Source organism: Lepidothrix coronata, unplaced genomic scaffold (assembly GCF_001604755.1).
Source record: "Lepidothrix coronata isolate B3197 unplaced genomic scaffold, Lepidothrix_coronata-1.0 Scaffold31, whole genome shotgun sequence".
Classification (NCBI taxonomy): domain Eukaryota; kingdom Metazoa; phylum Chordata; class Aves; order Passeriformes; family Pipridae; genus Lepidothrix; species Lepidothrix coronata.
Genome location: NW_016690211.1, coordinates 1437378 through 1451014, shown reverse-complemented (window position 1 = coordinate 1451014; position 13637 = coordinate 1437378). Strand labels below are relative to the sequence as shown.

Sequence of the window (13637 nt, the reverse complement as noted above, 5' to 3'; positions counted from 1 at the left end):
CTACATGCACCCTGAGATAAGCCCTCTCAAAAGAAAAACAGCCACACAAGAGTTAAATTAATTTATTATTTCCCATCTGCTGGTACTTAATCCATGCAGGTTCCTACAGGAATACAAAGTGAGTAGCTTTGAGTTACTATCCCCATCCTCAGAGTGAAAGGCGCTGCGAGGTTAAGGGGCTTTAGACCAGGTGACTCACTGGAAGGAGCCCCTGCCTGGGCCGTGCCACCAAACCACTCTGTAATTAAAAAAGGCTGATGAAGCCAAAAGAAAACAGGTTCTTTCACAAGATGGTATTCCTTTTGTTGCATCTTCATTTTTTCCCAAATTGGTACCTGCTTTCTTTGTTAATATCCAGACATAGGCAATGTGCATGTTTCAGTTTTGGGAGAGTTTTAATTTAGAATGCTGAAGACTGTCAGTGTAGCAAAGTCCTATCTGTTTTTGCGTTTCTCTTTTTTGTTTCTGGTGTTTACAGCTTCATTTGCAACTGATGTGGATGTTGCTCTTGCATGGTTTGTGGCTTTTAGGTGTTCAAACAATTTATTTCGGGATGGAAATGTACAGTTGCAGGTTACACAGATGATGGAAACTTCATTCTGCAATGATAAAAAAACTCAGAATGCTTCACATTCATACTGAATAAGTGTAGTACACCAATCTGTCATACGCAGTTTCTCTTAGACTATGAAATGTGAATAAGCTCTTTGTTTCTATCACCAATACTGATTAACAAATAAATATATGTATTTTTTTAAAAAAATGCAAATATAACTTCTTGATACTTCAAAGAAGTCTAAGTAAAACCAAGAACAACAATGGAAGCCTTGCCAATCTAATTCAAGGTAAAGAATACTTTTGACCTCACCTGACTATACATATAATTCTTTGGGCTCTGAGATGTAGTGAATTTAGTATGTCCTTGCTGTAGTTACTACAGAATTTTGCTGTCTCTGGGAAGCATCAATACTGGGAAAGATGCAAATGTTACTGCCTGTCACTTACCTGGTGAGAACAGCTTTGTCCTCAGTTGTTTAATTTATTTGAACTGCCCTGGATACAGAACTTTAGTAACTTTAGCAAATCTCTTAGAACTGAAGCTTAGTCCTGCTTTTCTCTGCAGGGACAAGAGCTCCAGTCTCCTAGCTTCTAATAAAAACACAGGAATAGAATCTGTGGACTAGAGGCGATCAAAACAACCAACATTGTTTGTAGTAATATGACAACCATATTTTACCTTTCCTATGAAGACAGACCGAGAGAGCTGGGTTGTTCAGCCTGCAGAAGAGAAGGCTCCAGGGAGACCTCACTGCAGCCTTCTAGTGCCTTAAGGGGGCTTATAAAGGGGAGGGAGAGGGACTTTTTAAATGTGCAGAGTGTGACAGAACAAGGGGTAGTGGTTTTAAACTGAAAGAGAGTAGGTTTAGATTAGGTATTAGAAAAAAATTCTTTACTCTGAGGGTGGTGAGGCACTGGAACAGGTTGCCCAAAGAAGCTGTGGATTCCCCATCCTGTAGAATTGTCCAAGGCCAGGCTGGATGGGGCTTTGAGCAACCTGGTCTTAGTGGAAGGTGCTCCTGCCCATGGTAGAGGGGTTGGAACTTGATGATCTTTAAGGTCCCTTCCAACCTTAACAATTCTATTGTTCTATTTTAAATAGTGTAAGTAATTTGACATACCGTTGCTGGGTTCCCTGAAGATGCCTTAGAACACTTTTTTGCATCCTTGACTTTCTTCCCTTTAGGCTTAGTGCTGCTAATAGACAAAAAGAAACCAAGATCAGTGCACAGGAACATTCAGTTCTCACAGGCTTCTGATGCTTTTCAGTTGTCAGTTTCCCTGCTGCTTTCCCCTGTTCTTCCTTCACAAAACACAATGCACGTGCATCCAGAAAAAGAATTATTTACTTTATACAATCAATTGTTGATCTCAGTACGTTGAATCAGCAATTGGTAAGTGATATGGCAGTGATTTGCAGTCAAACGCAAAGGACGTTCCAAAGAAGGTCCTACACTCTTTGTTTAGTATCATATTTATTCAAACCTGCTTTAGAGTAGCCTCCACAGTTCACATTTGTAAATTTGGACTTGTTTGACAGTATCAAACATGACACAAAATGACACGGTGACTGCAATATTTCGACCCAACGCACCTTTTTACTTCACTTTTTGTTTCATTCTCTTGGTTGCCATCATCTGTAGTGCTTGTGTCCTCTGACATAGCACATCCCTGGCCATCTTTTACCAACTCCTCTGCTGAGCCACTGTCCTTGTCCATGCTGGGCACCTCCTTTTGTTCAACTGTTTCTTCATCACCACTCTGATCAAGAGAGTCCTCGTAACTCTGTCCAAACAGAGGAAATGCAAGTTAAATACTTTCAGTTCATTAGTGACCATGTTTATAGTATTATACTCATTTACCTCAAACATGAGTGAGTGGGGAGAAGAGAAAGCCATGGACCCTCTTAATTTTACTGTGTGTTTTCAGTGAGATTGTAACAGATAAAACCTTAGTTCTCCTGTTTTGAAAGATGAGGACACCTGTGGTGAAGGGAAGAAACACCAATAAAACAGCCTCTAAAACTACAGGAGGGGGGAATTTAATTATACGCAAAGCTCAGCCCATTCTGACTACCATGTCTCATGTCACAGATAGTGGCTTGTCTTGTAACTTCACAAAAGCTTAATTATTCAGACTAAAGTTTTCTGTGCCAGACACCTGCATCAGGACACTTGAGCCAAAATAACTGCACTGACTGAAACTGGATAGATGCACTGTATTTTTCTTCCCTAACATTAGAAACACCGGCAGCCTTTTCCACTTACCAGATTAGACTCAATAAAAACATTTCAGCAAAATATCAACCCCCTGCCTGAAGCAAACCAGCAAAGCTCCCAAAAGCAGGACAATAAATTTGCCCTAATGCTACATTAATGCAACTCTTTCACCTCTAGCGCAGAGTCTTGGCTACCTTGAAAATCTTGGTTAATCAAGCTTCAGGAAAAGAAAACAAAACCCACAACGATTCCCTGTACTCCATAACACCTGGCAGAGGATGGAGGTTAGGATCTCTCTGCACAAGATTTCAGCTCCTGCTGTGCAAGAGTGGCACCTACTGTCCAGGCTGCAGCAGGCTTCGTTCCCAAACTGAAGGAACAGAGCCACGGTGCCTGTACGCCACCTATGCATTGAGAACAGCCTTTCTGATCTCACGCAGAGTAGAAAAGAATTAACCCGAGCCTTATGGCCAGCATGGAAACAAGCCAATACTGACTTGGACTATGAACTGGACCAACCAATGTGAAGCTAGTTGCTTGGAAATCTCAGGGAAGTTTCCTGAGGACAAGAGAGAATAATAGAGTGGGAGAGGGCAGAGAAGGTGAACAGAGAATAGGAGACTAGAGGGGTTAGGCTGGAGAAAGACAGAAGACGATCCTGGGAAAGGATGGAAGAGGCAGGATCTGGTACAGACAGCTCACTGGGACAAAGGTAGGACTGAGGACTAAGTAGAGAAGAGGTAATGCTTGAAAAGAATAAAACTTGAGGAAAGCAGACAGAAAAGTGTGCTCACTATGGCACTCCTGCCACTCAAGCCTGAAACATCTTGAAGCTGGTGAATTTCACCTGCTGCTGTTGGCACAGAATCTGTCATATCATGCACAGACTCAGATGCTGGAATACAACAGATTGTTGTTTACAGTTGAAGGGAAAGGTAGAATGGATATGTTCATTCCAACAGCTACAGTCACAGTACGATGCCAATACAGTGTTAGTCTTTTCACTCCCCACCCCAAATTAGAGATTAACAGACAACACACTATACCAACTCCTGCAACAAAGCCAAAAGCAACATCAAACTGAGCTGTTAATGCACTAAGGCCCCTGCTGGTCTTTCTGATTAATTCCTTGCATTCTCCCTATCTGCCTATTTCCATCTATTTTCCTTATACTTCCAGCTGTAGCCTTTTTAGAGCCAGCACCACATATTAAAATCTGCACAAACAGAACAAAGTGAGGTCTACAAGACTATGATCATATTTTATGATAATAAAGTGTAATAAAAATTATTCTGAAGTCAAAGAATAATTAAAAATATCTTAAAACAATCTTCAAGTGGAATTTCAAGTTCTCCCATTTCACAGGACAAAATAAAATCAAGTTAGGAAATAACAAAACCAGGTTGTAAAGTTCCCTGAGTATCATTATATGACTACATACCTTCATTGTTTTCTGTTTCTTCTTCTGCTTCTTTGAGAGTCTGTAAAGATAAGAATTTAAAAATACCTTTTTCCATAAAAAAAAAAAAAAAAACAAAAAACCACAACAAACAAACTAGTGCCAAGCTACCTTTTTCCCTTATCTTCTAAACATGGTATTACGGAGGCAGTAGGCACAGAGAGTTAGTCAGTCCTGAAATTAAAACAATAGGTCTCCTAAACTACTCATTGCATTTAGTAAAACATTTATTCTGCTCAGACTAAGCCTGAAGATACGAGTGAGTTAGCTGGGATTTTGCTCTGGCCATTTAAAAAATGAAGTTGTACAACTTACTTCATCAATTCTGATTCTAAGCACACTCACTTTCTTTAAATGCCAGCAACCAACTGACAGAAAGTACCAAATCAATAAGCACTGTCTCTGTGCAAGTTCCCCTCCTTGAAAAATAGGAATCCTTTCTTTTCCTTAACATGTAACTTTAAGCAGCAGAGATAACACAAGACTACTATTCTACAGCATTTGAATCCAGTCACACTAATGCATGCGTTTCACTGGAGCTCTGATGCTACGAAGTATTTCAAATTGCACAATACTGAGAGTTCCAATGCAACTGCAAATCATCAGAAGCTCCCTCTGAGGGCCACCAAGACTTATTAAATCATGAGTCACAATAACATTAAAACCAATTTAAAGTACTTCTGCTTGGGCATATCTTCTGTTTCTTCCTCCTCTTTGGTATTTACTTCGTTTGCATCATCCAAAGACACAGGAAATTTTCCTTCTTCCTCTTCCAGTTGCTGTCGTAACAGTGCTACCATCTCTCGATGCTTCTTTGATTTTTCGTGATTCTTCATGCTGTAAAGACCAGATCATTACTGCAGGTTGCTGTGAGCAAACACTGTTATATTTACATATAAATTAATAACGAGCCTATTATCCATCACTACAAAGTATGGAAATTTCTGCACTGACAATGTCTCTACTGGATAGACAACACTGACCATTATGTGACGTTAAAAAGTCTTTAAAATGCGTTTTTAAAGAAGTTAAAACCCAACACTCCCACCCCCAAGTCCCCAACCACAAGCACTTACGTTTTCTCACTTTTTAAAAATTTGTCACAAGCAGGGCAGTACAGATCATCAACAAATTCAGCTTCTCCAGTTTCATCATTCAGTTTGTCTGAAGAGATCAGTGGGGATCAGAGAGACAAAGTCAGATGAGCAATTTTTGAGCAAGCTGCTCTTTAAGCCCCAGAAAATAGTCACAGCACTGACATTCAACTTCTTCAGTATTACTGACACACAAACAGATCAAGCCTACTTCACCAAAGCATATATTAGAATAAATTAACAGCTGTAGTTTGATTTCTTCTGATGTTCAAAGGAAAACACCAGAAAGTTGCTATCCTGACACCCTCAGCAGGAGGCAGAGCATTGCACTACAGTCAGAACTGCGAGTCTGGGGCTGTAAGTGAGCCAACACTCAGGCTGCAATGACTCAATAGAGATTACCTCCTCACATACCATACCTTCAATGCCTTTTGTCTCCTGTTCTTCTAATTCCTCTTCACCATCTGATCCATCTCCAAATTCCTTTTCATATTGTGCCTCCATCTCTTGCAACTCTCTCTCCAGATCTGACATAGTTATCCAGCTCTGCTCTTTATACTGCTCAGCAAGCCTGCGAGTAGAATAATACAGTAACTGCTACACTGTGTCTATGAGATGGGAACTACAGAAACAGTGTTACTTAAAGATAACTTGTTCTTCTCAGGTACTGCAGGAGGAAAATTCTGAACCTATTATGATGGAGAAAACAATTGTCTGTAGAGCCTGGAAATCTGAGCAGTTAATTTATGATGTCAATGATCACATCTACGCTGCAAGCAGAAATATTAATGTAGGTGGGTCCTGCTTGAATTTCAGGCAGAACATGCTGTGCAGCATAGTCAGTATCAAGCTGACAGCAAGGAAGCGAGCTCAATCCTGCTGTAAGATCCAAACTCACAAACAATACAGGACCACAGAATCCACAAGCACATTACTCCTTGACTGTCCACTGTGGGAATGTACCAGCTCAGTTTTCCCAAACTAAGAGTGGCCCAAGTTATCAATCAGTGCATCACAGGACAGCTGAATTTTGCTCCAGCTGGCTTCTGAACTCAAAATTATCAAGCAACTTGGCAGAAAATGACTAACTCTGTTTCAGTGTCCCTAAAGGGACATATATGCATATATAAGTATATATATATATTTATATATATATATATAAATTGTATATATCTCTATATACTTTAATTATTATATAAATTTTAATTGATATGTTGTTATTTTGCTAGCGCACTCTTAAGAATTAAGGCTCCTCCTTCCCATAATACAAGCAAAAAGTTCTTCCAGTTGAAAAATTGTGTTTACACTCGAGAGACCACTTCTTCCTATTTTGGGAAAAATAAAAACATCAGAAACTGCATTTAGTTCAATAAAAGGGTCCTTTCCAAGGAGTTAAATGGAAAAGCAAAAAGAAGTTCATTTCTCTCACTTTCTTTTTAGCAGGTACAGTTCCTGCTAAAGGCAGATGGAGCTGATCTAAGTCCAGGCTGCCACAGTCCTGTTCTTCCTCATTCTAAAACTTACCTTCTTTCTTCTTTAAAGGAACAATAACTATTAAATCTCACTTAGCTAAGTAAAACCACACTAGGTTCTGTGCTATTTCAGCCACTTACCCGCAGCACCCAGATAATTATTCTCCAGTTACCCTAGATCTCTACAGGTCAGTACAATCCAGACACTTAAGTTTTAAAAAGCTCAGACTTAAGACCAAAATTAATACCTAAAATTTTCAAGCATGCTTAGAAGAGCAAATGGAGAGGAATCTTAACTCTATACTGTATCGTCATGGATAGTTTCTCCAAGTTAAAAAGATTTGTTCCACGTTTACATACTTGGCTTGTTTGAGCTTCTGCTGCCTCCGAAATTCCTCTGCTTTCCTAGCTTTTTCTGCATTTTGTTCTTCTACAAGTTTTCTGTGTGCCTGTACTCTTTTATCCCTCTTACGAATAAAGGCCACTAGCTGACGGATCAGTTCATTCCTCTCTTTCCTTGCTTTCTCTCTCGTTTTCTTGTTCTCTTTCTCCATAGCTCGTTTCTCCCAGCGGTTTGAGGCTTTTCGTGTGTCATATTCTTCCTTCCAAGCAAAGTTTTTCTGAGTACAGAAACTTTGCCAATATGCATAGAAAGGGTGGACTACCTGTAAGAAAAAAAAATTAAGTAAGTCACTTGTTTAGCAGGGGAAACACAAAAACCATACAAATAATTCAGGACTTCTGTAACAGTTTTGTTCTTAACTTCCACACAGGTCACAGTTTCACCTCAGAGTATAAATAAGTCACATGAAGGTTTAAAGAAATCTCTAATATCATTCTTAAAGTCTGAAAGTGTCTCAATTCTACAACCTTGTCTAAACTATTACAAACTGCAACTTCTAAAAACATTCCCTTGCAGGATTGGATCATGCTGACACCAGTGGCCAGTTACTTAGCTGTGCTCTACTTTTCCTGTCAAACTGAAAAGCACAATCAGAATAAGATTTGCTGTCCACAAGCTGGTACATGCACAGATTGCTATGAACCACCACATTAAATTACACCAAAGGTTGGTCATACATTTCCAACAGCAGCCAGTGACCAGCATAAAAAAAGCAGTAAAACAAACACAGGCACATAATCCTATTTCTTCCCTGTATATTCTCTCTGTATCCAGAACAAGACAGAAATTAATTGCCCTTGATGATACAACAGCACAGAATCTTCACTTGAACAGTTTAACAAGGGGCTATGTGAAGGGCTCCTGTTTTGTTAGCAAACTATACAACTGCATGTTAAAATTATGCCCTGTAGCTTTCGCATCAAAGAAAAAGTGATCTTTACTTATCTTCTTCCTTTTACTATTCACTAGTAAGTGCTAGATTAATAATGTGGCATAATAATTACTTTGGGTTTGTTCTCTATTTCTCTCCAAATAATTATCACCCTTCTGCATTATGTATATTCAGTAATAACGAAATGTCTAAACTCCCTTCTTACATTACTTGCCCCATCAATCTTTCCTTTTGCTACTTGCTCCTATATGCGCTACTCCTCATATTTTGAGATACCTCACAGAAGAATTTAACCTAACAGTTTAGTATCTCTTCTTATAGTGATTCCTCTTCTCCTTCTGCCATTGTTATTCACATGGACTACAACTATCAACACCTCAAAAATAATTTCCAGCAGCCCATGTACATGCAAAGTTCATGGTTGTGGCCTCTGGCAGGTTAAGTCGCTGCAGTTTTTATCTGCTATCACAAAACCCCAGCTCTATAATTACCATACATTCATATTTTTCATCCAGTAACCCAAGTGAGATTAGACTACCTATCTCAGATTTCTACTTCAGAAGATTTCTGCTTCAGATACTTCTGTGTAAAAGGATGCACAGCCATCAACTGATGACAGGGATCATCCTCCGCTTCACCAGCTGTATGAGCTGAGACTCTCCTCCTTCTCAGCAGCTACCTTAACAATCTGAAATACAAGCACATCTCTGATATTCTCTAGCAGACTGTACAGCAGCTCTTGCTGGACTCCCCGGTGGATTTTGCTTTGCCTACTACTCACACTTGGAGCTAATCACTTTTGTTTCTGCATCTAATTGACCTATAAGTCTGCTCTTCCCATGAAGGCTTGTGAACTCATGGCCTTACGAGTACCTTTCCTGGCTGCCTGGCACTGATCAAGCTGCCTCTCAAGTTTATTGTGAATTCCCTGAATAGTCCAAACTAGAGAGCACTCACATTACAGATTTTGAAGCCTCTGTGGAGTTTTTGTAGCTCCCTTCTAAAACTTTTCCCACAGTACTCCCACTGAGTAGATAAGTGAGCAGTGCAATGCTGGAATCCTCTGATAGTGTAATATCTTCCTACTGAACAGAGGCTATTTGCTACTAAATATCTCTATGAATCCTAGGGGGAAAAAAAAAGTGAGCACTCTGCTTCCAGAACAGTGTGAATAAGGCAGATTTTAAACCTAGAATTCCAGCCCTTTTTGCAATTATTAATTGAGAGCATAAAAGCCACTTTGAGTCTATAATCATATCTATGCCATAGATTCAAAACAAGCAGTTTCCAAAAGATGTTTCAAGATAACTCCATTAAGAGACAGATTTTAGCTGGTTAAGAGACACTACATATTCTCCCTAGGAAAGATTTCCACTTGTTAAACTGTTCTGGCATCTAAACACCCATTCTGACACTTCATAAGAAGTTTGATTTGTAACTTTTGTTTCCAACTCCAGCCAAGTTTAACCCATTGAAGTTACTAACTTCTAAGGGATGTATTAATTTAAATTTCATAAATAATTGGCCATACAGTAAAGGTGACAAGGAGCAGACTAGAGGCAACATTTGAGTACACTTGATACCGTGCAGTTATTCCCTAGGAAAACTGTTATTATTTCATTCTTTAATTTCAACACAGGAATACTGGTAACATCAAAAAAGAATTCTAAGTCTGACAGAATATAACAAATAGTTGGCAAACCAGATGACAAGAATTCAGGTGTCCCCTATGCATTTTCTTTTCTTATTTCACAAAGGAAAGCATGCACTATTTTCAAAATCAAATCTTACTACAGGCTAACTGCAGATGACAAGGTAATCATAGTGGGAGCTCAACACTGCAGGTCAACCACCACATCTATTTTCTATATCCTGTGCTATGCAGTAAGTGCTATGCAGTTTTCCTATACTGGAAAAAATATCTCAACATCCCTTTCTGTAATGTAAGTTGTGTTAAATATTGGTAAACTGCTCTCATCAGGAAGCAAACGTTTGTTCTTTTGTTTTACAGGTCTTGCACTCCATTTAAGTTCCACTGGCATAGTTATGGTTGGCCTCATGAAATGTTTGTCTGACAACTTACCCTAAAGGCCTGGCTAATACTATAGTCCAACAGGAAATACCAATTTTAATTTACCAAAACACTACAAATTAAAGCACAAGCACTTCCTTTATAGCAATGGTCTACAATAGTAGAAAATACCAGATATATGGGTTTGTATTCACTTCAGAGATCAGCGGGAGCCTTTCCTTTCGTTTCAGTGTGGAACAAAGTAATGGCTTAACTCCATTACCTTCAGTTCAGATTTACACTTGCTCTTACCGTATCATAGTCACTTTGGGAATATCCAAACATAGGGAATTCTTCAGGATCTTCCTGGGTCATGTATTCCATCTCTTCTTTTGCAATCTTTTCAAAAACCTGTCGATAGACTGCAAAGAATCCCTGAAAAAAATCAAATCAATCCATTAATCAATCAATCTATCTGACTCATTTTGAATGGCTCAATAACAGATGTACAAATGGTCAGGTGCAGGAGTGTATTTTAGAGAAATACTACAATTCTGCAAAAGCAACCCAAAAACAGGGTAAAGGCCTCATAAGCACTTGCTCTTGACAGGAAGACCCTTTTGTTTAACAAGTTCCATTATCTCGCATGCCTTTTATTTCCGTCTCCTTCATGTAGTCTCTGTCTCTCTCACAGCTGTAGTCAAATCTAAACTTAAAAAGAAAAGTATTTTCAGCATGCTGGAGATGGTGATAAGTTTCTACTTGCACAGGATCAGGTTTTGTGGAAGTTCCAGATATAAAATTCATTATTAAGTATCCTATCTTAATATGTTACTAACTGACTCCTAGTATAGTAACACAAAGACAAAAAAGTATTTTCTCTGGTGGAGGTTCTTCTGATCACCTGGACCTTTTTAATTTATAGTGAGTATTTTAAAATTCAAGAAGGACTCGAAAAATGAGATAGGAAATTAATTTATAGGAAACACACCTTTCCCAAGAACTCGTTACATTAATTTTTTGTAGTCTGAAGCGTTCTAGCCTGTTAAAAGTATTTCCGAATAAACAGATGGTATTGCAAATCTCTGGCACAATTCACTATATAACATAAATAAATAATATACACACACTTCACAGTTGTATGACTTAGATGGAAATTATGATTAAGTAATTATTAGACAACATGCAGGAATTAAAGCTTCCCTAAATGTCCAGTTATTACTACCCATGCTAATAATTCAACACATAACTTTTCAATACAAAACAAATGACAACACTTATAATGGAATTTAAATTGATACCTTAAATTAATTCATTACCTTTTCATCATCTCCATATCCAGAGTAACAGCTAACAGTGAAGTACCGCAGCAGATCCAAACTATCATCTTGGTACTCTCCATCAACTCCTCCTTTCAGCAGAGCCTCCCTGTGATTATCATACCTAGAAAAAATTCACAGCATCCAGGAGGTAGAGACACGGGACGTTCTCCAGGGCTAGGAAGCTAGCAAGTACATCTACTACATCAGTGTATAGCTTAGCCCAGTGTCTGTAATTTGGCTCTCACATCCAAAGTCTTCAGAGAGAAAAATAAGACAGGCTCGGTAAATATTCTATCTTGACTTTCAGTTTACTTACTGTTACTTTATCTGCAATATCTGTAGCAGTAATTTTTTTAACAGGCAGCTAGCAATCAATCACATTTGAGCAAGACGCTTCAGAAACAGGTAGGACATTATTTAAATCATCTAATACCTATACACACTGAAAAACCCCCAAATCACACACTGGCATATAAAAACCGAAAACCAGTCCTGTATTTTCAAAGAGGACAAACTTAGCACAGGTGGTTTTAGCTACGTAATCTGCTTCAGACCATTTGAAAAACAAGCTACACAGGACATTTAGAGTGTCAATCTCTTAAATATATGTGTGTGTGTGTGTATTTCAGAATAGGACTGTTACAGAAACATAATGTACGTCATTAAGACTTAATATCTGCAGTACCCGAAGGACACTTGAACGCATGCTTGCCCTGGCCAAGGCCGGCAGGGCTGACCAGAGGGGCACCTGTGATACCGTGCAAGCTGCCTCCTGCTCCGGGAGAGGAGACAGAGGCCAACAGTGGCGTGTCCCAGAATACTCCTCGGTGCCCAGCACACCTTCACCTCCAGCAAGGAAGGCGTGGGTGCGGATCTGTGCCTCTCCAGCAAGGCTGCACGGCTCCTAACCCTTCCAAAGCCTAAAGAGGGCTGCTCCTGCCCATGGATGCCCCGCACTGACTTCCCACAAGGCCCAAGGGCAGCACATTCCAAGCCCAGGCAGAGACAGGACCTAAGTAAGCCTCTCCGAGGCCAAGCGCCGCTCACCAGGCCCTCTCCTGGGGGTCGCTTAGCACGTCATACGCCGCCTGGATCAACTTGAACTGCTCCGCCGCCTCCTCCGCGTTCTCGAGGTTTTTATCTACAGGGCAATTTAACGAAACTGCTGTAAGCGGCTGCACGGCACAGCGGCCGAACCCGCCCCGCCGCCCCCGGCACCCGAGTCAGGCGACTGCCCGGGGCCGCACGGGGCTCCCCGGGCCGGGGCAGAGCGGTGCCGGGGCCGGCCGGGCCCCGCCGCCCGGAGCCGCGGCCGTACCCGGGTGCCAGCGCAGCGCCAGCCGGCGGTACGCCCGCTTCAGCTCCTCCTCGGCGGCGTCGCGCCTCACGCCCAGCACCTCGTAGTGGCACTTCATGGCGACGGCGGCGGGGTGGCGGTACCTCAACCCGCGGGGAAGCGCCGGCCGGCGGGGCGGGGACAGCGGGCACGGCCGCCCCGCGCAGGGAGGAGCGGGGCGGGACCTGCGGGCTGTTGTCACCCGCCGCGGGGAGGCTGCCGGGGAGGAGGGGGGAGGCGCTTGGCCCTCGCTGGGAGGTGTGTGTGGGCCCTGGAGCCGCGTGGTGCCGAATTGACCAGGTAGCACAGAATGCTTTGGGTTGGAAAAGATCTTTGTGATCATCGAGTCCAACCTGTGACCGAACACCACCATGTCGGCTAGACCGTGGCACTGAGTGCCACGTTAAGTTCTTCCTTAAAACACTTCCAGGGGCGGTGACTCCACCACCTCCCTGGGCAGCCCACTCCAATGTCTAATCACCCCTTCTGTGAAGAAATTCCTCCTAATGCCCAATCTAAACCTCCCCTGGTGCAGCTTAAGACTGTGTCCTGTTGTCTTGTTGTGAGTTACCTGGGAGAAGAGACTGACCCCCACCTGGCTACAGCCTCCTTCCAGGTGCTTGTAGGGAGTGATAAGGGCTCCCCTGACCCTCTTCTTCTCCAGGCTAAACATTCCCACTCCTCATAAGACTTGTGCTTCAAACTTCGTTGTGCTTCACCAGCTTCGTTGCCCTTCTCTGGACTCACTCCAGCACCTCAATGTCCTTCCTGAATTGAGGGGCCCAGAACTGGACAAAGTACTAGAGGTATAGTCTTACCAGTGCCCAGTACAGGAGGAGAACGACTTCCCTGGTCCTGCTGGCCACACTGT

The 13637-nt window shown here is 41.5% G+C and overlaps 1 protein-coding gene across 2 annotated transcripts; it reads right to left on the bottom strand.

Annotated features, from left to right (window-relative positions):
• Positions 1-46: 46 nt before the first annotated feature.
• On the bottom strand, positions 47-12911 carry DNAJC21 (DnaJ heat shock protein family (Hsp40) member C21). Of its 2 annotated transcripts, none has more exons than XM_017811277.1 (12): positions 12749-12911; positions 12478-12571; positions 11428-11551; positions 10421-10543; positions 7163-7467; positions 5750-5901; positions 5313-5400; positions 4915-5073; positions 4219-4258; positions 2153-2343; positions 1680-1755; positions 47-599 (listed from the first exon to the last, which is right to left on the bottom strand). In XM_017811277.1, the coding sequence occupies exons 1-12, from the start codon at positions 12843-12845 to the stop codon at positions 435-437; spliced, it is 1614 nt and encodes a 537-aa protein (XP_017666766.1). In that variant the 5' UTR covers positions 12846-12911; the 3' UTR covers positions 47-434. The 2 variants fall into 2 exon arrangements, with proteins under 2 accessions (XP_017666766.1, XP_017666767.1); XM_017811278.1 differs by having other exon boundaries at positions 1680-1752.
• Between the last annotated feature and the right edge of the window lie 726 nt (positions 12912-13637).